This window comes from Acomys minous (genome assembly GCF_964271855.1).
Source record: "Acomys minous genome assembly, chromosome: 1".
Taxonomy (NCBI): domain Eukaryota; kingdom Metazoa; phylum Chordata; class Mammalia; order Rodentia; family Muridae; genus Acomys; species Acomys minous.
Genome location: NC_140483.1, coordinates 28,879,836 through 28,905,606, shown reverse-complemented (window position 1 = coordinate 28,905,606; position 25,771 = coordinate 28,879,836). Strand labels below are relative to the sequence as shown.

The 25,771-nt window shown below is 41.0% G+C and overlaps 2 protein-coding genes across 8 annotated transcripts in view; one reads left to right on the top strand and one right to left on the bottom strand.

Annotated features, from left to right (window-relative positions):
- Positions 1 to 331: 331 nt before the first annotated feature.
- Positions 332 to 17,175, top strand: CCDC181 (coiled-coil domain containing 181). Of its 3 annotated transcripts, none has more exons than XM_084754616.1 (6): positions 332 to 513; positions 2,612 to 2,754; positions 4,030 to 4,983; positions 5,726 to 5,872; positions 15,404 to 15,558; positions 16,845 to 17,175. In XM_084754616.1, exons 2-6 carry the CDS (start codon positions 2,638 to 2,640, stop codon positions 16,996 to 16,998), a joined length of 1,527 nt encoding a protein of 508 aa, XP_084610742.1. In that variant the 5' UTR covers positions 332 to 513; positions 2,612 to 2,637; the 3' UTR covers positions 16,999 to 17,175. The 3 variants fall into 3 exon arrangements, with proteins under 3 accessions (XP_084610742.1, XP_084610743.1, XP_084610741.1); XM_084754617.1 differs by having other exon boundaries at positions 332 to 560; XM_084754615.1 differs by lacking the exon at positions 332 to 513 and adding an exon at positions 2,391 to 2,519.
- Positions 17,176 to 20,329: 3,154 nt separating this feature from the next.
- Positions 20,330 to 25,771, bottom strand: part of BLZF1 (basic leucine zipper nuclear factor 1) — a 39,667-nt gene continuing 34,225 nt past the window's right edge. For all 5 annotated transcript variants that reach the window (XM_084755046.1, XM_084755045.1, XM_084755043.1 and 2 more), the window contains 2 exons: positions 25,307 to 25,526; positions 20,330 to 21,728 (listed from right to left, as the gene is read on the bottom strand). In XM_084755046.1, the coding sequence (XP_084611172.1) occupies positions 21,543 to 21,728; positions 25,307 to 25,526 (406 nt within the window). In that variant the 3' untranslated portion in view covers positions 20,330 to 21,542. The remainder of the gene's footprint in view (positions 21,729 to 25,306; positions 25,527 to 25,771) is intronic.

The window sequence follows — 25,771 nt, the reverse complement described above, 5'->3', positions numbered from 1 at the left end:
GTAGATAGAATTCTGACTTTGATTTTTATTTTAAACTGAGGGTTGGACCAGCAATTAACAATTTGTTATCTATTTTTTAAATATTAACTTGAGAAAATGAATACAGGAATGCATTTTTATAAGTTTTGGCAACAAATTAAAAAATCTGGTGAAAGGTACACAAAATCCACCACACCCAAGGCACAGTGTTTCACCAGGTCCTTAAACCGAAGGTGATCCATGGCTTCCTGGAAACCCTGGCCTAAAGTGTGGCGCAGGTGTTCGCGGGGGGGGGGGGGGGGGGGGTTAGAACGGGGCGGGGGGGCGTTCTGCGCCTGCGCGCGAATCTAAGCCTCCGTAGTGGGAAGCCCGGATGAAAGCCGCAGACGCGCTGTTGCCATGGCACCCGGGTGCTGGCTGCTTCTTGAGCAGTCCCTGGGCTGTTACTCTTGCCTGGTTGTCAGAGCTTAGAAAAGAAGAAGAGGAGAGCTCCTGCGACCATCTCTGTGTCCCCAGCCACTGCATCTTCCACAGGCAGGAGGGGACTTAGCGGGAGAGGAGGGAAGGACACCCGGATATAGGTCTGGTGGGAGGGCTGGGGAGAAGATAACGTCTGGCTAGGTGGGAGGGTAGGTGGGTGAAGTGTCTCTAGATGATCTGTCTTCCTGGGCGAAATAAGCCCCAGGATCTGTCCCGCCTGGCACAGTGTCGCTTCAGCGTGCACAAAGGGGAATCAGATGCTCTGAGTTTTTCTCATTATTATTCCCCTTCTCAAAGTTCTCAAATGTGCAAGGTAGCTTGCATGGAAAAAAGAAATCACTCCTGAAATGTTAGCTTCCACCCATAGAATGCTGTCCGTTTAGTTGCTGCTCAGTATGAATTCAAATCATTACCGAATTTTGTTAAGTATCAGTGTCAGAGCTTGTAACAGATTGTAATTAAAACAAATATTTCCTAACACCACAGTCTTGGGATGCAGCAGGGAAAATGGACCTGATGGTTTCATAGTGTGAAGTTTTGCTTAACTGCATTTTAAAAAGTTTTTGCTGGATGTTTATTTTATATGGAAAGGCCTTCTCTTTGCTGTTGGTTCTTGATGTTTCTACAAGAATTATTTAAAAGGTTATGAAGGGTAAGGCTGGAATCAAAGTATCAAAGTATTTTTTTAAATATTTTTAATCTTGTAAGAAAGTTGCAATATAATGTGCATCTGGACACCTGGTTTGGACTCACACTGGAAGGTCCTCAGACACCTTACCCACTCAGGATTTTTCAGACTTAACAGGGAGGAATAATTTCTGTCACTGCAGTTTACTATTGGAAGTAGATCTGGCCTAAACCACTTACCTAGGCTTTTATTGATGATAAGCTTTAAGTTTTAAATGTGTGAAATTCACAGTAATAAAATAAGAAATGCTTAGTAATTTGGTTCATGGAAGATATCGTTTTGCTCTAGTATGTTGATGTCTGCATCACATAGGGAGTGCCCTGGTGGTGGTGATCAGAACCGAAGGCTTGAATAACCCGTGACTCATTGGAAAGGCTTAAGGGACTTGGCAACGGGAGCTCATGTTTGTGGTGTTTGTTTACGCTAGGACCAGTGGTGATGTTTCTTTTGGAGTTACAGAAATTCAATTACACCAGATTCGATGCAACTTTATTTATTTCTCATTTACTTTACCTGTGCCTTTTTTATTTTAGCTTATATTTGTGTGATTTTAATAGCTCCGAATATATCTGACATTTTGTATATGTTATACTGATTCTGGTTTTGAATTTAGTGTTTCATATAGATGATCTCAGAAGTATGAACCATTTCACATGTAATATTTATGAGTTCAGAATTATATTTGTTATAAGACTCTAGGAAAACCTTGAGGAGTTAGCTCTGCAAAATTCTTCTTCTAACAGGAAGTTAAACATCTAAATACATATCAATATCCCTTCTGTGAAAAGAAAATTGATAGTGCCAAGGCATAATGAGTGTGGAGAATAGAGTGGTTTTCTATGCCTTGTGTTTTAGAGCGGATTTATTTTATTCTGAGTCATTCATTGCGCCCTCATTTTCAGTGGTAGATAGTAGTGTCAGTAATCCATCCTGTCTTGAAGGTAGATGTCAGTTTATCCCAGTCATCTAAAAAAATTCCCCCAACTTCTAATTGAGAAGTGTTGGTCAAGAAAGTCTGTTTTATATTTTTAGCTCAAAAGAATAAATATCCCCCAAAAGTACAATAGATATTTTTAAATAAATTATTACTAAACAGTTAACTGAGTCCGTATTTATCCAAATAGCTAACAACTAAAGCTAAAAACGGTGCAAACTACATCATTTGCTGAGGCAGAATTTTACTAATTAGCAGGACATGGGGAAAGCCCTGTTCTAAGCCCCCATCTTCTTATACACTTTACAGACCTCGGAGATTAGAGCCAGGAGCGGGAAGAAGGGTTGTTAGAACCGCCTGCTATGGAAATGTGTTGCCACTGACGAATATGTACAAACGGGTTTACTCTGAACACTTCCTGTTACATGTTTCTATGTGGTAATTAGCTTATCTTCTAAGACTGATCTCTGGCCCCATCCTACCTCTACACTGGCTTAACACACACCTCTGTCTTTTTAAAATTTTTATAGCGTTATTTGTTGACAAGTGGAAAAAAATGGATGAAAATAAGGATATTGATTCAAAAGAAAGTGGAGAATATGAAGATGACTTTGAAAAGGACCTGGAGTGGTTGATCAATGATAAAGAAAAAAGTAACGACACCGGACTGGAGGTGTGTGTGAACTAGCGGGAACATTCGTGACGGCTGCATTATGAAAGTGTTTTGCAAGCCGCGAAGTCTTGCCATTTCATTTAAACTTCGCAGCATTTTCTTGATGTATGTAGAACAAATACCGTTATGCCAATCTTGGAGCTAAGAAATGGAGACATCAGATAGTTTAAATGCTGTGTCTTAAAGCTTTGGTGGATAAGAGAATGACAATTAAAATGCATTTAACAAAGCTCAAACAATAATGAAATTTTAATCTCGATATACGTCATGAAAATGACTTAGTGTATCTAAGTTGAAAACCTGAAAAATCATGGGTTTAAACTTATTTAATATAAATAAGTCCTTTAAAATTATAATCTTCCAGCTAATAGTTGAAACTTTAAGACAAAATTAGTGCTTCAGAGTAATGAAAGAGAGAGAGAGAAAAAATTAAAGGCTGATCTGAGCTATACTATACTATAAGGAGTACCTTAACCAGGGTCCTGTGCTAGTGATCAGATTTATGGAAAGTCAGGAAAAACAAACCTTTCCTGGCTGTTCCGGATTTGCACACATGCACACATGCACATACACACACACGTATGCACACACACATGCATGCACACACACCCCTATATGCAAGGTGTATATATTCATATATATTTTGTGTATATGGATATTAGTGTGACTAAGTGAGAAAGTAACAAGGACCATGACTGGGATGTCAAATGAGGTAGCTGCCTTTATAAGAATAACAGGAATAGTTATTTAGGCTCCAGGGAGCTGACAGAAAGGCTTTGAGGAAATGACGGCAGCAGCGGGTTTTACCAACTTAACTCCATCCTGATTTGTTCTGTTAGGGAGAAAAACATGCAGGAGAGTATTTGGGGGGAGAAAAAGGCAAAAGTGAAGTTTTTCTAAGGCGGCCACAAGAGGAGAGGTGTATGCAGCTCGTTAGGAAGTATCTAGAATGCGTGGAGGCAGGATCTCCTGAGAGGTGAAGCGAACTCAAGGTCGCGCAGCTGCGACAGCTCAAGACAGGAAGCACAGGGCTGTAGAATCAGCATGATAATAATGAGGACTCTGTTTTTCCTGTATTTCTCAGAGGTGCTTAGAAATATGGGTCATAATATTATGAGTAAAGGGTCCATCAGGAGCACTTACATTCCACTGTGTCTAAAATGAACCCCAAGAACAACAATAACAAAAAATATTTTGATTGACCCCCCCAAATAAATGCACAGAATCTCAGTTGCACTGGAAAGTAGAATCGTGTGTCTTTTTTTATTTTTTAAGATGGCTTGCAAGGAGGAAGAAGATCTTGGCCCGGAATTAAAAGAGAATGAACCAGAAATGGAACAGGGCCAACAGCTCTCTGATCCAGACAGGCCTCAGAAGGATGAGGCTTCACCCCGAAGAAACGATTTCATTTCTGTCCCAAGTATTCAGCCGTTGGATCCCGTCTCAGACTCAGACAGTGAGAACTCCTTCCAGGATTCCAAACCAGAAAACCAGAAAGACCTGGAGGAAGAAGATGAGGATGAGGAAGTGAGGAGATACATTATGGAGAAAATTATAGAGGCCAACATGCTTCTACAGAATCAAGAGCCTACAAGTGACCGGAGGGAGCGAAAACTTAAGTTCAAAGACAACTTAGTTGATCTAGAAGTCCCACCCGTAGAAGACAGTGACACCTCCAAGGCTTTCTCAGAAAGTGAAAATAACATGTCTGGAAAACTGTCAGAGTTATGCATCTCTGGTGAGTCAGGACAGGAGAATGTGTTCCTTCCCGTCGTCACGGATGGCAGCTGTGAAGAAAATGATAGAAAGATACTGGTAGAGAGAGATGGAAAGTTTGAGCTGATGAGTTTACAGGACATCGAGAATCAGGGGGTCCTGCCCCTCATCAGTAGTACCAATGGCACAGAAAACGAAACCCCTCAGTTGCTGCTCAGGTCTCCCGACCCGTCTGTTGGTGACGTCAAGAAAGAAGAGCCTGAAGCAAAGGCCCACGTCCTGCCTCTCTCTTCAGCAGGAGAACCATTGGCTCAAGTCCCCGAGCCACCACCCAGCCCCAAGACCCGCCCGAGTTCCGCTGCCAACCCAAATCTAAACAAAAAAATCCGGAGAGCGAACTACAGGACACAGTCTGCAGTGGTCTCTTCAGTGACCTCGACGTACTGTCTCTCCCCGCGACAGAAAGAACTCCAAAAACAGCTGGAACGCAAGAGAGAAAAGCTGAAGAGGGAGGTAAGGAGGCACGTCGGCATTGGCGTTGGAAGAAGAGTGTGCTTCTCGGGTTTATCAATGTGACAGAGAGAGGGGTGGCTCTAAATACTAGGAGTTGTTGCCTCTTACTTACTTTCATGTTGTCCAAGCACTGGGGCAAGTGTTGAGAATGTGTACGTCATCGTCATCGCCTTGATCCTTTCTTGTAAACATCACAGAAGAGAGTAGGACGACTGTATCAGGCCCAGGCAGGATCTCAGAAATGACACTGTCACCTTAAATTTGAGACTTGAGGGCAGGGGGATACAGCATAGGGGAGAATGGGGTCTTAAGTGACTTAGGGCAGGCACAGCGCACAGGCAGCACTTCCGTCATCGTTGCCTTATTTGTATGCCCTTCACATATCTTCTGAGTCTGTGTGTTCTTCGCTTCAGGGATTTCAGTTTCAGATTGAGAGTGGAGCATGCCTGGGGGTGCAGCCCAGTGGCAGAGCAGTGCCCAGCATGCACTGCCTCTGCTGAGGAAGGGGGGCAGGGTGGGGGATTGGGGTGGAGAAGAGTCTAATGTCACCAGGAGATTTTCTAAAGGGCTTCAGTTCCTCGTAAGCAAATTAGAGGCCCGCCTTGTATCAGAGCAATTCCCACTTGGAAAGTTTTGAGGCAGGGAATTCTAATTCAGAAGTCAAAATCGATCTTCCTGGCTCACAGACAGCTTCATGAGTTTTCTTCCACCACTATGTTTTCATACCCACCCCCGCCGCTAGGAGGAGCAGCGCAAAATAGAGGAAGAGATCGAGAAGAAAAGAGAGAACGAGATGGTGTTCAAAGCGTGGCTGCAGAAGAAACGGGAGCAGGTCCTAGAGATGCGGAGAGTTCAGCGAGCAAAGCAGATTGAAGACTTGAGCAGCCGGGTGAGTGACCCTGCTCTGTGAGAATGGCCCTCAGCCAGCCCACGCAGATGCTCATCCCTACAGAAGGGAGTGAATGGAAGAAAACTGCCCTACCCCTGCAGAAGCTGCAGGGTGCCCGACTTTGCAGTTTCCCCAAAGCCTGAACCAAAGTCAGGTGATTCTAATTGTATTCAAACTTTCCTAGCACAGGAAATAGAAATTACCAATTCACATTTTCAAGGTATTTTAATCTTAATATTCAAAGCGAACAAACACACATTTCCCCTTACAAACTAGTGTTACTTCAGGGTAGACAGAAATCATAAGGAAAATCTTGTACGTTTAAAAATGCCAAGTTAGCCTGGCTCAGTGGCACATGTCTTTAATCCCAGCACTCAGGGAGGCAGAGGCAGGCAGATCACTGTGAGTTTGAAGCCTTGTCTACAGAGTGAGTCCAGGACAGATAAGGCTACAGAGAAAATCTGTCTTGAGAAAAAAAAAAAAGAAAGAAAGAATGAATGAAAGAGAAAAAAAAAGAAAAAAACTAATTTATTTATTTATGTGTATGAGTTTTTGCCTGCATGTATGTCTGTGCACCATAAGCATGCCAGGTACCCACCTGAGGGGGTCAAGAGAGCATTAGATACCCTGGAAATGGATTATAGACAGTTGTGAGCTGTCATGTGGGGGCTGGGAATTGAACTTGAGTACCCTAGGAAAGCAGGCAAGGCTCTTTACCTCTGAGTCATCTCTCTAACCCCACCAAATTATTATTTTTAATTGAAATATGTGGCCTGGAGGGATGGCTTGGCTTTTAAGAGCCCTGGATGCTCTTTCAGAACACCTGAGTTCAGTTCCCATCACCCACACTGGGTGGGTCACAACCTCCTGTAACTCCGGCTCCAGATAATCAGATGCCAGGCTGTGGGTACCCACTCAAGACGGCATTCATGCACACACAGGTACACATGCATAAACATAAAGAAAAATGCAATCACTCTACATATTGTTAATATTTAATTTAATTTTTACATATTTATTTTCAAGAGTTCACTATGTAGTTGCTTTCACTTCATCATGGACATCTTTCTAAGCCTTTATTTTTAATATCACTTTGTTTTCACTAACTTCTATCCCACTGTTACTTAAATTGTCCCCCATATAGGACTAGATAAGTTTCACTGTTGTGCCACGACAGTGCTGTAATAACCTTTATAAATAAGTAAACAAAATAAATAAGACATTGTAGTGTGAAAGATCAAGAGTCTATAAGAAAGTTTCTTTAGAGTAGAATTTAAGACTTTTGACTGTTCAGAATAAAATTTTTGTCATGCCTATCCAACTTCCAAATTTAAAACAGTGTCTAATTCCTACATGTGTATGAGACATATTTGCAACAGTTTAGCTAATGCTTTGTATGATCTATCTTTATAGTTTGTCTTCAAATTAGTAACATCCATGCTTGTATGCAGGCACAGGTTTGTGTTGGTATGTAATAAGAAAGATATGAGTAATGTTTCCTGTCCTCAGTTCTTACCACAGAGCTCCTAAAAGGCCATGTAGATCCTGGAAGAGAAGTGCTTTTGTTGTAATATTTGGTCTTTGGTTCTGGTCGCTGACAACCTCATCCCTGGGGTTTCCTGAGTTGTCTGTGTGGTTCTAAAGGGATAGCTCTCCTGGGCTGGTGGATGAGAGCTGACCTCTAGACACCGAGTCATGGTCAGGACATAGAACTTCCTGTTACACCTCGAGAACAGGAAGTGAGGAGAGAGAGGCTAGACTGGGCTAGTCCATCAGCATGCGATGAAGCCTTTAACAGGTTCCTGAACCATGAGGTTTGAGGAGCTCCCTGGTGTGTTAAAAGCGGTGCTGGTGTTCCCTGGAACGGACAGAATTTCAAGGCCCTTCTCATTTCCCTTTTCCAGGAAACTCCGCTCTTCTGCATTCTTTATTCTGTTCTGTTTATGTGTATGTGTGAGTGCCTGCAGGGATGTATGTGCACCACGTATGTGCCACAAGGGGTCATAAGATTCATCCAAACTGGCATTCCCGGTGTGTGCGAGGTACCACGTTGGTCCAGTTAGCTGAGCCTGGGCCTTCTGCCAAGGCCCCGAAACACTATCTCTGAGCTGTTAGCCCCTGACCCTTATTACAATCTTGTTGTTGTTTGGTTTTATTCTGTTTTTGTTTGTTTGGGGCTTTTTTGTTTTGTTTTTGTTTTTGGAAACAGTCTTGCCTGTGCACTTACAAGGTGATAAACGTGGATTTATTGGCACTCTACTTACAAACATCCAGTTAGAGCAGCACCATTTGTTGAAGATACTTTCTTTTCTTTTCTTTTCTTTTTTTTTCCTATTGTATATTTCTGGCTTCTTTATAAAAAAAAAAATCAAGTGTCCATAAGTGTGCAGGCTATGTCCGGATCTGATCAGTTCCATTGGTCAGTCTATCTGTTTTTATGCCCCATGCCATGTGGTTTTTATTACTACATTTCCATAGTAGAACTTGAAGCCAGGGATGGCTATCCCTCTTTATTTTTCTGAACTGTTTTGACTATTCTGAGTTTTTAGCTTTTCCATAGTATTCTCCTTTGAAGCTCTGTAAGGAATTGTGTTGATGTTTTGATGGGAATTGCATTGACTGTGTAGATTGCTTTCGTCAGGATAGCCGTTTTTACTATGTTAATCCTACAGATCCATGAGCATGGGAGGCCTTTCCATCTTCTGATATCTTCTTCAATTTCTTTCTTCAATGTTTTAACGTTTCTAGCATACAAGTTTTTCCCTTGCTTGGTTAAAGTTACCCCAGAGATATTTTATATTAGTTGAGACTATTATGAAAAATGTTCCCCTGATTTCTTTCTGAGTTCATTTGTCATTTGTATATAGGAAGGATGATTTTTGCAAGTTAATTCTGTATCAAGCTATTTGCTGCAACAGTTTTTCAGCTGTAGGAATTCCCTGTGTAATTTTTAGGGTCACTTATGTCTACTATCATATGGCTTCTTCCTTTCTAGTTTGTATCCCCTTGATCTCCTCAGTTGTCTTAGTGCTCTACCTAAGACTTCAAGTACTATATTGAATAGATATGGAAAAAGTGGACAACCTGTCTTGTTCCTGGTTTTAGTGAAATTTCTTCGTGTTTCCATTTAAGTTGATAGCTGCTACAGGCTTGCTGTATATTGCCTTCATTATGTTGAAGTATGTCCCTTGTATCCTGTCTTAGTCAATGTCCTATTGCTGTGAAGAGATGCCATGACTATGTAAACTCTTATAATAGAAAGCATTTAATTGGGGCTTGCTTATGTTTTCAGAGGTATAGTTCATTATTGTCATGGTGGGGAGCAAGGCAGGGGCATGGCAGGGCATGGCAGGGCGTGGCAGGGTGACGTAGTACTAGAGAGTAGCTGAGAGTTCTGTGTCCAAATTCACAGGAAATCAGGCAGAGGGACACTGGACCTGGCTTCTGAAACCTCAGAGGCTACCCTCAGTGACACACTTCCTCCAGCAAGGCCATGACTACTCCAATAAGGACATATGGACTAATAGTGCCACTCCCTAGTGACCAAGCATTCAAATCTACGAGCCTATGGGGGGCATTCTTATCCAAACCACCACATATGCCTAATCTCTTCAGGAGTTTCATCTTGAAGGAGTGCTGAAGTTTGTCAAAGGCCTTCCTGCATCTAATGACATGGTTGTATATGTAGTTCTTGTCTTTGATTTTGTTTATATGGTGGATTACATCTATCAATTTATGAATGTTGAACTATCCCTACACCTTTGGGATGAAACTTGCTTGGTCATGGTAGATGATATTTTGATATATTCTTGGATTCAGTTTGCAGATATTTTATTGAGAACTTTTACATCTTTGTTCATAAGGGATGTTCCTATAGTTCTCTATTGTTGTTAGGTGTTGTTGTTGTTGTTGTTTTCTTGTAGCTTGGGTGTCAAGAGTAACCTTGGTCTCATAAAAAGCATCAGATAATGTTCCTTCTTCTATTTTGTGGAGTAATTTGAAGAGTATGAGGAATATTGACTTTAACTCTTCTTTGAAAGTCTAGTATATTCTCTGCTAAAACTATATGGCCCTGGGCTTTTGTGGGGTGTGTTGTTTTGTTTTGTTTTGTTGAGAAAGGGGTCTATTTGCTTACGTTTCCATAACTTTAAAGAAAGAAATCAAGGCAGGAACTCAAGCAGGGCGGGAACCTGAAGGCAGGAGCTGATGCAGGGACCATAAAGGAGTGTTGCGTACTGGCCTGTTCCTCATGGCTTGCTCAGTCTGGTTTCTTTTTTCTTTTAATTACTTTTTATTGATTCTTTGTGAATTTCATGTCATGGACATAAGAGTTAGAGGGCTAGTCCTGCCCCTTGCTGGCTGTGGCTTTGGGTGAACTAGCTGGGACAGTGCTGGAGAGCTCGCCCTGGTGGTGTGTGTGTGTGTGTGTGTGTGTGTGTGTGTGTGGGAAAACTGTCGATTGATCAACTTAGGTACCACCCAGGCCCAGATCCAGGCCTTGAGTTGGCCCACACCAACATCTACCCCACCTATGAACTGCTGGGACATGTGAAAGGTCTGGATCTCCATGACACGGGCCACCAACAGAATAACCAGGAGTAGTCCTGGGGAGGGTCCAATATTGATGCTGTGGAAGAAGCCAGAGGCCTCGAACCAAACCAATGACTCACTGCAATGAACATTTGCAAGTAAAGATGTGTGGACAAAGAGAATACTGTGGGACACACTGTGACACACTGCAGTTTCCAAGATGAGATTTTGCTGTTTTGCTTTGGGTTCTTCTTTATTTTTGTTTTCATTTCTTATTTTCCTTTGGTGGGGGAGGTTGCAGAGGTGGAGGGTGGGCATGAAGGGATGGGGGATGAGTGGGATTGGTTGGGAGACTTTAATGACGGCTTCTATTTTGCCAGAGGTTATAGATGCATCTAAGTTGTTTCTCTGATCTTGATTTGACTTTGGTAGGTTGGATATATGGAGAAAATTATCCTTTTCTTTAGATTTTCCAATTTGGTAGCATACATGTTTTTAAGGTTTGTCTCTGTGATTCTCTGGATTTCCTCAGTGTCTGTTGTTATGCCCCTTTTTAATCTCTTAATTTTGTTAACTCGCATGTTCTCTCTCCCCCCTTTTAGTTAACTTTGGTTAGTTCTTCTTTTTTTTTTTTTAAGATCCAATTTTTTTTTTAAAGATCCAATTATGTGTTTCATTGATTCTTTAAAATGCTTTTTGTTTGTTTCTATTTTATATATTTCAGCCCTGAGTTGGGTTATTTCTTGTCTTTATTCCTTTTGAGTAGTACTTTTGTTTTTGTTTTTGAGCTCTCAGATGTGCTGTTAAGAGCTAATTTTTTTAGGTAGGCACTTAGTGCTATGAACTTGCCTCTTAGAACTGTATCATGCCCCGTAAGTTTGGTACATTATAGTTTCATTTTCATTCAATTCTAGGAAGCTTTTAAATTCTTGACCCATTTTCCTTCAGTAGTAAGTTCTGTAGTTTCCATGAGTTTGTAATCTTTCTGCTGTTTCTACTGCTGTTTCTATTGCTGTCAATATCCAGCTTTAATTCATGATGATCAGATAAAATGCAGGGGTTATTTCAGTTTTCTTGTATCTGTTGAGGCATATTTTGTCCCAACTATGTGATCAGTTTTGGAAAGTTCCAAATATTCTTTTGTATTTGGGTAAAGTCTTATGTAAATATCTGCTATATATGTTTGGTTTATGATGCTAGTTAGCTCCAGCATTACTCTGTTTAGTTTTTGATCGAATGACTTGTCTACTTGCAAGGGTGGGTATTAAAGTCGCCCAGTATTCACTGTGTGAGGCTCAATATGTGATCTAAGCTGTAATAGTGTTTCCTTTATGAACTTAGGTGCCTATGTATTTGGTGCATGGATGTTAAGAATTGCAACATCCTCTTGGTGAATTTTTCCTTGAGTGTATAGTGCCCTTCTCTATGCCTCCTGATAAGTTTTGGTTTGAAGTCTATTTTGCCAGATATTAAAATAGTTATACCAGCTTGCTTCTTAGACCCAGTTACTTGAAATATCTTTTTCTATCCTTTTATTCAAAGCTATGCCTATCCTTAGTATTAAGGTCTGTTTCTTTGATGGAGAATAAGGATGAGTCCTGTTTTTTTTTTTTTAATCCATTTTGTTAGTTTGTATGTTCTTATTGGAGAATTGAGACCACTGAATTTGAGAGTTATCAATGAGCAGTGTTTGTTGATTCCTGTTACTTTGTGGTGGTGGTGGTGGTGTAGGTTTTTTTCTTACTCTTTTATTTGTTGGTCTAGATTTATTTCTTTCCTGTGTTTTCTTGCATGTAGTTTAACCTTCTTAGGTTGGAATTTTCCTTCATAGAGCTGGAATTACAGATAGATACTGCTTAACTTTGGTTTTACCCTGGGATGTCTTTCTGTATCTCTTGCGATTGAATGTTTTATTTTGTATAGCAGCCTGGGATGGTATCTGTGGTCTTAGTCTACAGCACATCTATGTAGGCTGTTCCAGCTTCTAGAGTCTCCATTGAGAAGTCAGGGGTAATTCTAATAGGTCTGCCTTTATACATTACATAGTCTTCCCCCTTGCAACTGTTAGTATTCTTTCTTTGTTCTGTATGTTTAGTGTTTTGATTATCATGTGCTGAGGGGGGGTTGTTTTCTGGTCCAGTTTATTTGGTGTTCTGTGTGATTCTTGTATCTTAATAGGCACCTTTATATAGATTAGGGAAATTTTCTTTTATGATTTGTTGAAAATAATTTTTGTACATTTGACATGGATTTTTTCCCTACCTCTATTCCTATTATTAATAGACATAGTCTTTGCATAGTGTCCCAGGTTTCCAGAAGCTTTATGCCTGGAATTTTTTAGATTTAATATTTTCTTTGACTGAAGTATCCACTTCTTTTATATCTTGTCTTCAATCTTATATCTTCCATCTGTTGTATTTTATTGTGAGGCTTGTTCCTGAGGTTCCTGTTCAAGTTCCTACATTTTTCATTTTCAGTTTTCCCCCAGTGTGGGGTTTCTTTATCAATTGTATTTCCATTTGCAAGTCTTGAACTGTTTTCTTCATTTCTCTCCACTGTTTATGTTTTTACTTCATATTTATTCATTTCTTTCTTAAGGACTTCTAGTGTATTCCTAAAGTCCTTGTCCTGTGCTTCATCTGTTTTACAGTTTTCAGGGCCTATTGTGGTAGGGTGGCCGACTTGTAGTGGAAGAAGCATATTGTCTTGTTGTTTATTGATTTTTCTTTTTATACTGGTGTCTCAGCATCTGGGCTTAGGAAGATTGAAATTGTTAGTCCTGCTATCTGGTCTTTCTTTATTGGGTGGTGCTCCATTCCTTGCCTTCTGTCGCCCTCTCTGATTCTTAGGAGAGTGTGGTGGGGGTGAGTAGCATGGTAGAGAGTGCTTCTGAGATCCTGCCAGGCGTGGCCCCTGGGCGCTCTGGGTAGAATGTGTCTCTAGGTATTGGGAGGTGACCTTTAGGAATGGAGATGGGCTGAGAGCGTCCACAGGAGGGAGGAAAGCTGGATGTGCCATCAGGATCTGCTTATTTCCCGGGGAATGAGGGCAAAGAGGGAGGAGAGGCCACCACAGTTGGTCTGCTCCGGGATTGGATTTGGAGGAGCTGAGGAAGAGGTAAAGGTCTACAGTTAGCTTCGCTGCTTCCTTAGCCAGTGTGGCCACTCAAAATTTATTTTGATCAGGGATGAAGAGATAGCTCAGTAGCTAAGAACATCAGTTGTTCTTCCAGAGATCCTAGGTTCAGTTCTCAGCACCCATGTGTTCTTTGCAGCTGCTTGTGACTTCAGCTCCAGGGTGTCTGATGCTTCTGGTCTCCACAGGCACCACACACACATGCCCATACCCACACATAGACATGCACAAACACACATAATTTAAAATAAAAAGGAATTTCTAAAATGATTTTTAATAAAAATTCCATAAAGATCTAATTAGGAATTTCAAAATTATTACAAATAGTATTGGTATGTTCCATATTTATTTTGTCAGAGTCAAAGTTTCCATGTCCCAGTTGAAAAAAAAAACTAGGAGAGGATGTGAATAGTAAACTGCTCCCACATATGACCGTAGCATATGAAAAATGATACGAACCTTTAAAAATCAAAGACATACTAATTAAAGTTGTCATGTACCCAGTGTAACAGCTTATCTGCTTATTAGATGATTTGTGCTATCTCATGCACAGGAATAGAGTTCCAATCAAAACAAAGATTCTCTGTCTTACAGAGCTCATGTAGTAAGGATTTCTTAAATTTGAACATTTATAGAGACTGGAGAGATGGCACACCACTTAAGAGTGTTGCAGAGAGGTGTTCCCAGCAGCCATGTCAGGTGGCTCAAAACTGCCTATAACTAAAACTCTAGGGAATCAGAATGCTCTTTTTGCCTCACAGGCACCTACACACATGTGCGTGCGCACATGCTCACACACACACACACAAATCAAAAGTAAATACTAAAACCTTTTAAAATATAAAATAAAATGTTAATTATAAAGTGACAAATACTATGAAAAAAGTATGCAAAGTCGTGTGTGTGTGTGTATCCAGCAATAATTACAGTTTAATTTTTTTTGTTGTTGTTTTTCGAGACAGGGTTTCTCTGTGTAGCCTTGGCTGTCCTAGACTCCCTTTGTAGACCAGGCTGGCCTCGAACTCACAATGATCCACCTGCCTCTGCCTCCTGAGTGCTGGGATTAAAGTCGTGTGCTACCACGCCTGGTATCAGTTCATTTTTTAAAAAGACTTATTTTTATGTGTATGGATGTTTTGTCTGCATGGATGTCTGTGCATCACATGTGTACCATGCCTGTGGAGGTCACTAGAGGGCAGTGGACCCTCTGAACAGGAGGATGCAGCTGGTTGTTAGCTGCCATGTGGGTGCTGGGAGCTGAACCTGGGTCCTCTGGAAGAGTGGCCAGTGCTCCTTACTGGCCATTTCTCTACTCCCAAAATTATATTTTGAAAATGTACCTAGCAGTTAAGTATCTCCTAACAGATACTGTTATTTAAAAACTTAGAATTTAAGGAAGAGATAACTAACACAGTGTTGAATTACCTTTTTATAAGCTATACTCTTTGGAACTTGCAGGAACTGCTCCCAAGCCCTCAACTCATCCCATTCTTTGTTTTCTATGCTTGTATCTTTGGGGAAAAGACTTGATTTGTCAAAGAGCGCAGCTTTGAAACCACAGCTGTTCCTTTCCCCAATAACTGATTTCTCCATAAGGCTGTCTAGGGTAATGCTGGAGGAAGCTCTCAGGACACTGAGTGTGGCAGCCAAGGGCTCTGAAGCTGCACCCCCATTTCCTCAATCGGATGGAAGAAATGAGAGGAGCCGATGCATAGCCAGGGTTTGGAGTGGGTGGTAGGAGAGCAGGCCATGAGCCTGCTGTGGTAACCACTGAGTGGGATTTGTGTTCTTGTGGACCTTCCGCGGGGCTTCAGAAGTAGTTTGAGGTCCTCTCAATTAAGCAGATTTTGTTTGTTTTCTACACAGCAGGTGAACAGAGACCCCCAGCAAGCCTTCCGATTATGGCTTAAGAAAAAACACGAGGAGCAGATGAAAGAAAGGAAGACAGAGGAGCTCAGAAAGCAAGAGGAGTGTTTGTTCTTCCTGAGAGGGACGGAGGGCCGCGAGAGGGCCTTTAAACAGTAGGTTAAAGCGCGCCTTGAAGGGTAAAAGCTAGCCAGATCGCTTCTGCTGTCTCTTACCTCACTGGTCCTGCAAATGCAGACCCCACTTCAGGGCCTTAGCCTTCGGGAAGGCTGGAGAACAGTGAAGGCTGACTCCATTGTATGAGGTCCCTCGCTCTCTACCTTCCTCCTTCCCGCCTTCCTTTCTTCTTTTCCTATCTGTATCTCAACCTTTTATTATAAAAGTAAAAGTAAATGTGCATTGGGAAAATTTTATATTTTCATCACCCAGAGATCATAGCTATTAGCACCAGAATGCCTGTCTTCTAACTGTTTCTTTGCAAATATATTTACAAAGAAATATAAAATATAAAATATAAAAATATACATCGTGGGCGAGGCATGGTGGTGCACATCTGTAATCTCAGCACTCAGGGAGGCAGAGGCAGGCAGATCTCTGTGAGTTCAAGGCCAGCCTGGTCTATAAAGTGAGTCCAGGACAGCCAAGGCTACACAGAGAAACCTGTCTCGAAACAACAACAATAACTACAACAACAAAACATATATATATGTTGTTGTATATGTTTATATATGTGTATATGTGTATATATGTATATATGCATATTGTGGTCATATTGTTCCTAAAATATTCCGACAGTTATTAATTTACTTAAGGCAAATGAAATTCATGACCCAAAAAGTATGATTTTTAAAAATTATTTTAATAATTGGATTTATTTCTGCAAAACTGTATATATGAATATATATCTCATGTACACTTAAGTACCAGATAGACATGCATATAATTAGCTCTTACATTTGTAACTTACAAGGACTCTCCCTTTATTTTCTTTTGGTGTTTAGTTTCCTTTCCAGTCTCATGTTTAGGTTCCATTTGCATCTTAAGGTAGGGCAGCCTTAGTCAGAGTTTCCCTGCCAGGAAGAGCGAGGCAGCAGTTTTGCATCTTGCTATAAGTTACTTGGAATTTAGCAAGTAGTTATTTACTTAGAAAATGGTTGTTTTGGAAAAGGGACAGAACTTATAACACGAGTCAATTAGATTACTACCAAGCCAAGTGAGTTGGCAGTTTCATCACAAGATAAACCTTATTTCAAGCATTTGGTCCCACATGTAAACTGCTTTCTTGAATGAACCTGGGAAATAAGCCTGAAAACGTTTAGTTAATTCTTTAACATAATGTGGCTTGACCCCATTTCATTGCAGAAATGTTAATTTTCTACATTTATAGAGGAGAAGCTTATTCTATGATATTCAGCAAATCTGATCATGCCCCTTTCTACAGATGGCTCAGAAGGAAACAGATAGAGAAAATAGCAGAGCAACAGGCTGTCAAAGAGAGATCCAGGCAGCTCCGACTGGAAGCGCGGCGTTCCAAACAACTGCAGAGCAACCTGTACAACATGCCAGATTTCCGCTTTACTGACCACTACAACTGAAGCTGCCTAGGAAAGACTTCACTTGAAGCTGCTGTCACCAGTTTTGGTCATTTCCCATGGGCCCCGTGTCTCAATAATGCTCTAAGTTATGGGCGTGGGATTTGCCTTGTGGTGATTCTGGCAGTGAGTTTATATTGTTTTCACACAAACAAAATAAATGTCTCTCGCAGTGTTGAATGTGTCTTGTAGTCTGTGCAACAGTGAAGGAGCAGCATGTGCTACCTCGAAATTATTTTAACCCCTCGACTAAGAAAGGCATTCACTTCTTCTCATTGTTCCACAATCATTTAAAATGCTGCAACCGAGGGACAGTGGGATGGCTGTGGGTAAAGGCACGTGTCACCAAGTCTGATGGCCTAAGTTCAGTCCCTGGGCTCCACATGGTGGGAAGAGATCAAGCTCCCACACGCTGTCCTGACCTCCTCACACCCACAGGGCTACACACACTGCACGTCCCCACCACAAAGTAAATACATGTGATAAACATTTAAAATTTTCAACAACATTTCATAAGGCTTAAAGAACGACTTAAGTCTCTGAAAATTTCCACAAAAATCTATTTGTCAAGGTTGAATTTTAATGGTAGTGACCTAAGCAGTGTAGAACCAATACCACCTGGAAGTACCATAGAAAAATAACTGTATCTTTTCTACAGTTAATTCTATTTTGTGCATAAACTTAACTGATAATTTGTCTACTATATCCATCTGATTTCATTCACATAAACCTTAGCGTGTATTTTATAAGAACTGGAAAGCGAAGAGAGAATGATTTAGTCCTGTGTCTATCGAGAGTTAGTTTTTGTTTTTGTGATACCTAGGTTGGCCTTCAACTTAGAATCCTCCTGCCTCTGCCTCAAGTGCTGGGCTACAGGGGTGGACGGGCCACTGTGCTTTGTGCCTATCTGAGCTTTTGTAGCGCGTCAAGCGGTCTGACATTCCATTACAATTGATCTTGACATCCAAGTGCATATTGTGCAGTACTCAATAAAGGATTGTTATGATTTAGAAGCAAAACTGAATGCAGAATATGCATGGTGCCCAAAAGAGTGCCCAAAGGGTACTCATGAGTAAAAATATTAGTGAAAACAATGTGACGTCCTGCCTGTCCCCTTACTTCTTAAGAAAAATGTAATATTTTGTTTTAGAAAGAAATGGGGGGATCTTAGGGTTGGGTTTGGGAGCAAGAGAAAGCAGCTATGAGATTGGGACAGTGAAGTAATACTTTTAAATGCTAAAAATACTAATATATGTCTATTAGTATAGAAATATTGTAATGTAGAACCGCTTGGAAAGTAAGACAAAACATCGGTGGCTCCAAACTTTTTTTTCCTCTAATTTTACCGAGGTGAACTTCATATAAAACTAATTCTTTGAAACCCTAGTCCAGCAGCATTTGGTTTATTCATAAATTATACAGTCCCAACTCTCTCTAGCTCCAAAATACTTCTGTAACTCGCAACAGCCGATCCCTGTACCCAGCCACTTCCAGGCCTCTTGCCCCCACACTTTCGGCGGAAATACTATAGTATGTCAATGGATTTGCCTGTTGGAGACATTTCATAGAGTTGAAAACATGAACTTTTATGTGTGGCTTTCCCCACTTAGCTCAGTGCTTTGGAGGCTCATCCACAACATAGTCTGCATCAGTACTTAATTCCTCTTTATGGAAGACACGTATCTAACATGTGTAGCGTTTTGTTTCTACGCTCATCACTTGGGGCACTATTTCTATCTCTTGGGTGTGTTGAGTAGTGCTGCTGTGAACAACACGTGTACAAGTATGTATGTTTTTTCTTGACTATACACTGCAGACAGGAATACAGTGTGTTGACTACTTACACAGTTTGTCAGTGCTCCCCACAGCAGACACACCATTTAAAAATAGCAGTCAAGCGGTCCAATTTCTACATATTTGACAGATACTTACCTGATTTGCATATTCTTAATAACCAGCCATGTGTGGTGGTTGGCCATTTGTGGATCTTTGGAGAAATACTTTTTTAGTCATTGAGGTATTTTTTTCTTGCATTTTTTTTTTAATTATCTACTGAGAATTCCATATATACATACAGCGTGTTCTGCCCATACAGCCTCACTCAACCCCTCCAGCTCATCCTGAACCTCCCTTCACATCCCTTACAATTATATGGACTCTCTTTTTATTTTTTATCAAAGGGAAATGGGAGCCCAATAAGAAGTCACTTTGTAATAGTTCCCACTCACTTATTATCAAAAAATATGAATATTCTTTAATTTTAAATACCCCTTCCTGCCCTTCTCCAGCACTGGTACCAGTATTTGTCCTTTTGTGTCTAACCTACTTCATGTAACATTTATCTAAATTGCAGCATGCATCAACTGTGCATTTGAGCTGAATGCATTCCTTACCATATAGGTAATGATTTTACTTACCTAACCATTGACTATATTTAACTTCTGGCAACCACGAACAAAACTGCTACAAAAACTGGCATATAAGCATCTCTGACGGCCTCTGTCTAACTTCCCTTGGCTATTCACCTAGGAGAATGGTGGACCAGGCAACGCAGCAGGTTGGTCGTTTGCTTTTAGGAACTCGCATGCTGTCTTCAACGGCAGCTGCGTTTTACACTCCTCGGTAAACACAGCAGCTCCAGGTCTCTTCAGACTTGCCTACAGTTGCTGCCTTGACTTTTTGTTAATAGCCATTCTTTTAATAGTCATCTGACCTACACGCAAATGGTAATGGCTACATTTCACTCATAACTGGTGCTGACAATCTTCTGATATGCTTATTTCCTATGTGTGTATATGCAAATCTGTACATAGTTTAGGTTAACTGTTTAATCATTTGCTCATTTTTGCAAGCATGTGTGGTACACGCGTGTGTGCCCACGCCTATAAAGGACAGAGGCTTATGTACTGGGCGCCTTCCTTTATCACTCTCCACCTTCATGTTTCATTTCCCACTTCACCCGGAGCCATCGATTCAGCCGGAGACCGGAACTCCATCCTCCTGTTTCTGCTCAGCGTGCTGGCTGGGGTTCCTGACATACACTGCCTCGCCCCATGTGTTATGTGAGTGCTGGGATCTGGACTTGGCTTTCATGTTGGTGTGGCTGTATTCCAGACTCCGCCCATCTTACTAGGTAGCTTTTTTGGCCATTGAGTTGGAGTTCTTTGTATTTCTGGTCATTTTTCCAGGAGTGTAATTTGTTCTCCCCCCTCCCGCCCCCATTCTCAGAGCTACTCTATACCTCAATGCATGAATGTTTTAAATTTTGGTGAAATTTATTTTTCATGTCTTGTGCTGTTTTTTCTTATACCCAAGAAATCATAGTCAAACCCGATTATCATGAAAATTTCCATTCTCTTCTAAAAGGTTTATATTTTGCAAACAGAAAGGAAAAGGAAACAAATCAGCTGTAAACAGTAAAAGCCACATGAAGATTGAAGTCAAATTACACTATCATGGCAGGAAAAGGAATAACCACAAGGAAATAGAAGTCTATTGCCACTTAAAGATATAAAAATGGCTCAGATGAGTCAGACAAAAAAAAAAAATAGTAGGTGTTGACACTGAAATATTCTTTAATTTGACCAGATTTGCCTTTTGAAGATTTCTCTGATAGGCGCTGCTCCAACTAATTTGTAAACTTTGGTATATTTGTTGATGACAGACTTTTGTGAATATTTAAAGGTAAATAAATGGGCATCTTATGATACATTATACAATAATATATATTACATAATACATATAAATTGATGGATTACATTCTTTCGAGGCATTTTCCATCACTGTATTATCAAACTCGATAGATATTCCTGTTGTGCTGACAAGCCAACATGAGTCGGTAATTGTGAATGTTTCCTTTACATTGTCAAATTGCAACCATGCAAAAGACAGACCTCGCAAAAATCAAACAGCATGGGGCTTGTTAAGTATCTGTTGCAGCTCGAAAATACCTTTTTACTTTCCTAACATTTTTAAAGAAAGATTAATCCCTTTACCCCAATGTTTCTGAAGGCCTCCTTATACCACCAATTAGCCATAAGGGATGCACGTGACTTTTCCTGTCCAGCTCTTACACTAGAAAACATGCTCTATAAAGGAACGGGCCTTGCTAGCCACACACTGGACTCTGCTGCTGGAGAGGAAAGCAGCCGAGACAACAGTAACAGGATGGGCGTGGCCACAGCCAATGCATGGTTGTAGTTTGCCGGTTTTTAAGCACCAAAATGAAACCTGTTTATAGTTTATATAAAATGTATAACACAAAATAATAATTTAGGGCCTAAAAGAAAGCTATAAAATCTTTTTAGCTTTTTTTTAAGCACAAACACTGTACTACCTGGGAAGTATTTTGTACTTAAATATATCTACATAGCTTCACTTTTTCTTATCCTGAGATATTTATTAAGAAAATAATCTGGAATCCAGTACATAAAATATCATCGTGGGTATGTATTATATAAAGATGAACTGATTTATTTCTAGTATCGTAAGATCCCCAGCTCCCAAATGACTGTGGGACACTAAGCACGCCTCCAGCACACTACGCATTAAAGAGCAATGAGTTCTCCCTGGCAATGATTGCAGCAATTGAAAGTTATGTTTTCATATCTGGTATAGGGATGGAAACGTCCAATATTTTTCTTTGTAGTGAGTAATGCGCTTGGTGAAGATTCAGCAAATGGGTTGTCTGGTGAGCTTTCTGTACAGGTAACTGGATCCAAAATACGTAGAACCTACGACAAATGGGAGATCATGTCAGATGAGCGCAGCGTGAACTGTAGTAACTACCTACGAAGCTTCATGCTGCTTTAGGGAGTGATCATCAAAAACGACATCTGAGAATATGAATTACCCTTCCTGCAAAATGCTGTAAATTCAGCAATGATGTCTAGTTATGACATGTTTTAGTAATTATAAACTAACAGCCTTTTACACATATCTACATAAGGAATAAAAGCAGAAAAATGAAGTTTATGAGTTCTACTTTATATGATATCAACTTTAAGTTTTAGCCAAAAAGAACTCACTGCCTCTCTTTGCCTTTCATTTAATTGTTTAAAATACGGATCTGACCTCCAAGCTTCTGTGGAAATACTGTTTTTCCTTATGGTAAAATGGCCCTTTATTTCTCTTTTTTAAAAATGCTAACAACCATGCTCATGATACTTTGTTCTCTCATTTCTTCCTTGGTTCCTGGCTTCTCCTGTCCCCTCTCTACTGAGACTCAAGGCAGGAAGTACTGAGTTGGAAAAAAAAAAGTTCAACTAAGAATAACCTTTTTGGTTTATAGCTCTTCTTTCTCGTGTTCAGATTCTTAAACTATTCATGACACAACAGAGTTCTGTTTCAAAGGATGTAGGCACTGCGACCGGTAAGCAACTCTGACAGCATAAGGCAAGGTCTGCGCCCCTTTCCTGCATGGCCGGGCTTATACAAAGGCTCGCAGGCTTGCTTCCCTGCTCTCACATTACCTGCAGGACTTGTCCCTCTTCTGAGTTAACAGCATATCCAAGCAGCCACAGCTCCTGTTCAGAGCATCTTGGCGTCATGGAAGAGCACCTATGTTCCTTTAGGACTCCCATTTGCTAACTACACTCTACTTTTAAAATTCAATTTTCAGAGCTTTTACTTTTATGATACTTAGGTAAATGTTAAGTGACAAGGAAAGATAGAAAGAATAATGTTGCTTGTAAACTTTGAGGGGAAAAGAATAGTTTTTCTTTTTATTTCATTTTATAAATGCTAAGAGAATTCAGTAGGAGACTGAGAAATGGCAGGACATCTAGATTTTAGGCAGAAGATGATAGGGATGGATTTTAAGCCTGCGAAGCAGTGTGGAGGATGGAAACGGTGGTCATTAAAGCTGATGGAGGAAGAACAGAGACCAAGCTGCTGCGTTTATCTCTGGAAGGGCAGCTCCTGACGCAATGGGAGAGAGGCTGTGAGTCGTGTTACATGAGGGAATGGGGCGGGGTAAAGAAGTAGAAGAATGAGTAGGTCCCAGCAGCCCTGGAGCACACCCAACACAGCACAGTGAAGCAGACAGGACAGGAAGGCGGAGCCTTGTCACTGAAAGCCAGGCAGGAGAAGTGTTTCATGAGAAGGGAAAAGTCAACTTCACTCAAAGATACTGACGGCAACGGTGTACAGTGTGGCGTAACTTCCCAATAGGAAATAGTAGGAAAGAACAAATAAGGCTCGAGCAGTTTACTGTTTAGGTGCTGATCCTTTTGGTAAGTGGCTGAGCATCTAATAAGTGGGCCAGCATACCAGCTCATGAGAAAACACTGTAAAGCATCGTCTCCAGCCTTTAAGTATGTTAAGAGAAAGAAGCACAGAATGGCATGATACAAGGGCTATAGTAGGTATACATAAAAGTACACTGAAAGTTTGGAGAGTGTACACCTAGGCTCACCAGGAAGATTCGAGTGGTACAAAGGTTGGACAATAAGAAAGGTGATGGGAAAATAGTTTAGGCGGGTGGAGAGCATGCCAGAGAGAGAAGTGAGAAGAATGGTGTATCTGCGGAATGAGGCCGAGTAGAGTAAGACTATTCTAGAAGGGGAAGTCAAACTTAGGAAGTGACCCTTGAGGGGCAGGGCGGATGGATAGATTATGATAAGCCTTCTACGCTCTAGGAAATAATTCAGTTAGAAAGGCAGAAGCAGGAGCTGTTTGATGATGATTATACTGACATTTTTAGGACAACTGACAACAGGGGATGGATGGCCTAGTGGGAGGAGTTAAGAATTTGAGCAAAGCACAAATACGTATGCATTTTCTGTGATTCCTGGCTGCGAAGGGAAGGTGATAAGACCCTTTATATAGAGAATTGCTAGAGAGGAGAGCTTTGCTTTTAGACAGATAATACCTGGTCATGTTTAAATTTAAAGAGAAAAGAGCCAGAGCTGGAGAGATGGCTCAGTGGTTCAGAGTACAGAGGACCTGGGTTCAACTCCCAGCATCCATATGGCAGCTCACAACCATCTGTAATTTCACTTCCAGGAGTCCTGACACTTTGATACACATACACATGCAGGCAAAACATCAATCTACATAAAAAAATAATAAATAAATCCTTAAAAAAAAAGAAAAAAGATAAAGAGCCAATAGAGAAAGAAAGAGTAAGTGCTGACAGAGCTTGATGGCTTGGAAAGGAGCCATCCTTTGGAGAGAGTCAGGGACACACTTCCTGGGAGAGAACTGTGCGTACAACCCATGCAGGCATCCAGGTCTCAGTTAAGCTGGCTCATCCTATGGCCCCCTTTTCCTCTATGAATTTAGAGTCAGTCGTACGCTGAATGGGAAGTAGTCATTTGAGGAGTACCACAAGAGGAGAAAGAGTTAAACTGACGTTAAATTTGTATTCTGGGTAGCTGGGGCCAAGGATATGGGGGCAGGTAGTACTCAGGAATGAAAACTGGCACGGGCAGAAAAGCTGGTGAAGCAAGCTAGTGAGATGAGGGAAACAATGTAGGGCTCAAGGGAATTCAAAGTAATGGCGTGCTCTATGGGAGAAAAATCAAGGTGGAATCACAGTGAACAGAGGAGAGCTAGGAAAAGGGTGTGATCACAGGGCACACTGAGTAATATTCAAGATTTTAATGGCAGAGGAGTTCTAGTTAACAAGGCCCTACTGGAATTTTAGGAGTTGGGTGCTGAGAAGAAGCTGGTATTCGGCAGGTCACCTTCATGGCCGTGAACTGATGGAGGACGGTAAGCACCTGGTGTACTTGATCCTGTAGTACTCAGTGTTGCCCGTCTCTATGTGGGGATTCAGAAGTCTTAGATCAGAAGTCACCTATAATTTACTAAGTTAAAACTTCTACATGGTGCCTTTGTTTATTTATTTTTAAAGATTTATTTATTGTATATGCAGTGTTCTGCCTACATGTATGTCTACACACCAGAAGAGGATACCCGGTCTCATTATAGATGGTTGTGAGCCACCATGTGGTTGCTGGGAATTGAACTCAGGACCTTTGGAAGAGCAGATAGTGCTCTTAACCTCTGAGCCATCTCTCCAGCCCCTACACAGTACTTTTATAAGAGAATTAATTTTAAAAATTATGTCATCTAACTTCTTTCGAAACGATTAGATTTTTCTACATAGAATAGAGTAGTGACGTTTGGAAATTTAAGGGTCAGAGGAGGACTTTGCTCTAAGATCACACACTTATTAATACGAAAATCAAATTTAGTTTCTTCATTTCAAAACTCCTAATGCCAAGCATAACACATAGCATCAGTAAGGGGTCAAGAAAATCTCACAAAGAACACATTCCACAGCTCATGGAAGAGAAAATGTTACCTTTTCAGCCATCTTCTCAGCTGGGGTACTGCAGAACTCTCCTGTTGCTGGAACCTCCTTTTGGTGGCTGATGCCAACATTCCCCAGAAGATGAGAATGTACCGCCTCTGCCAACCTGTGGTTCGCAAGTGCTAGCTCTGCTGTGCTGTGGGGCTGCGTGGTAGGGGAGTATGTTGGCTGTCTTCCCCACTGTAAGGAGACCAAGAGTTCCTCCAAAAACCTGCACAGAACACACAGGAACAGTGAACACTGATTCGACAACAAGATACAGGACGCAGTAAGAGGAGATAAGGGAGTAACATATTTCAGAAGTCATTTAAAATCTTTGCTCAGAGTTCAGCACTCAGGATGTCTCGTCACATAGGTTAAGGACAGACGGAACCTGTTAATCTATGAGGTGGTTTATGGAAGTCATGAAACAAGCAGTACAGTTTAATGTATTCATATTTTGGTATAGAAATGACA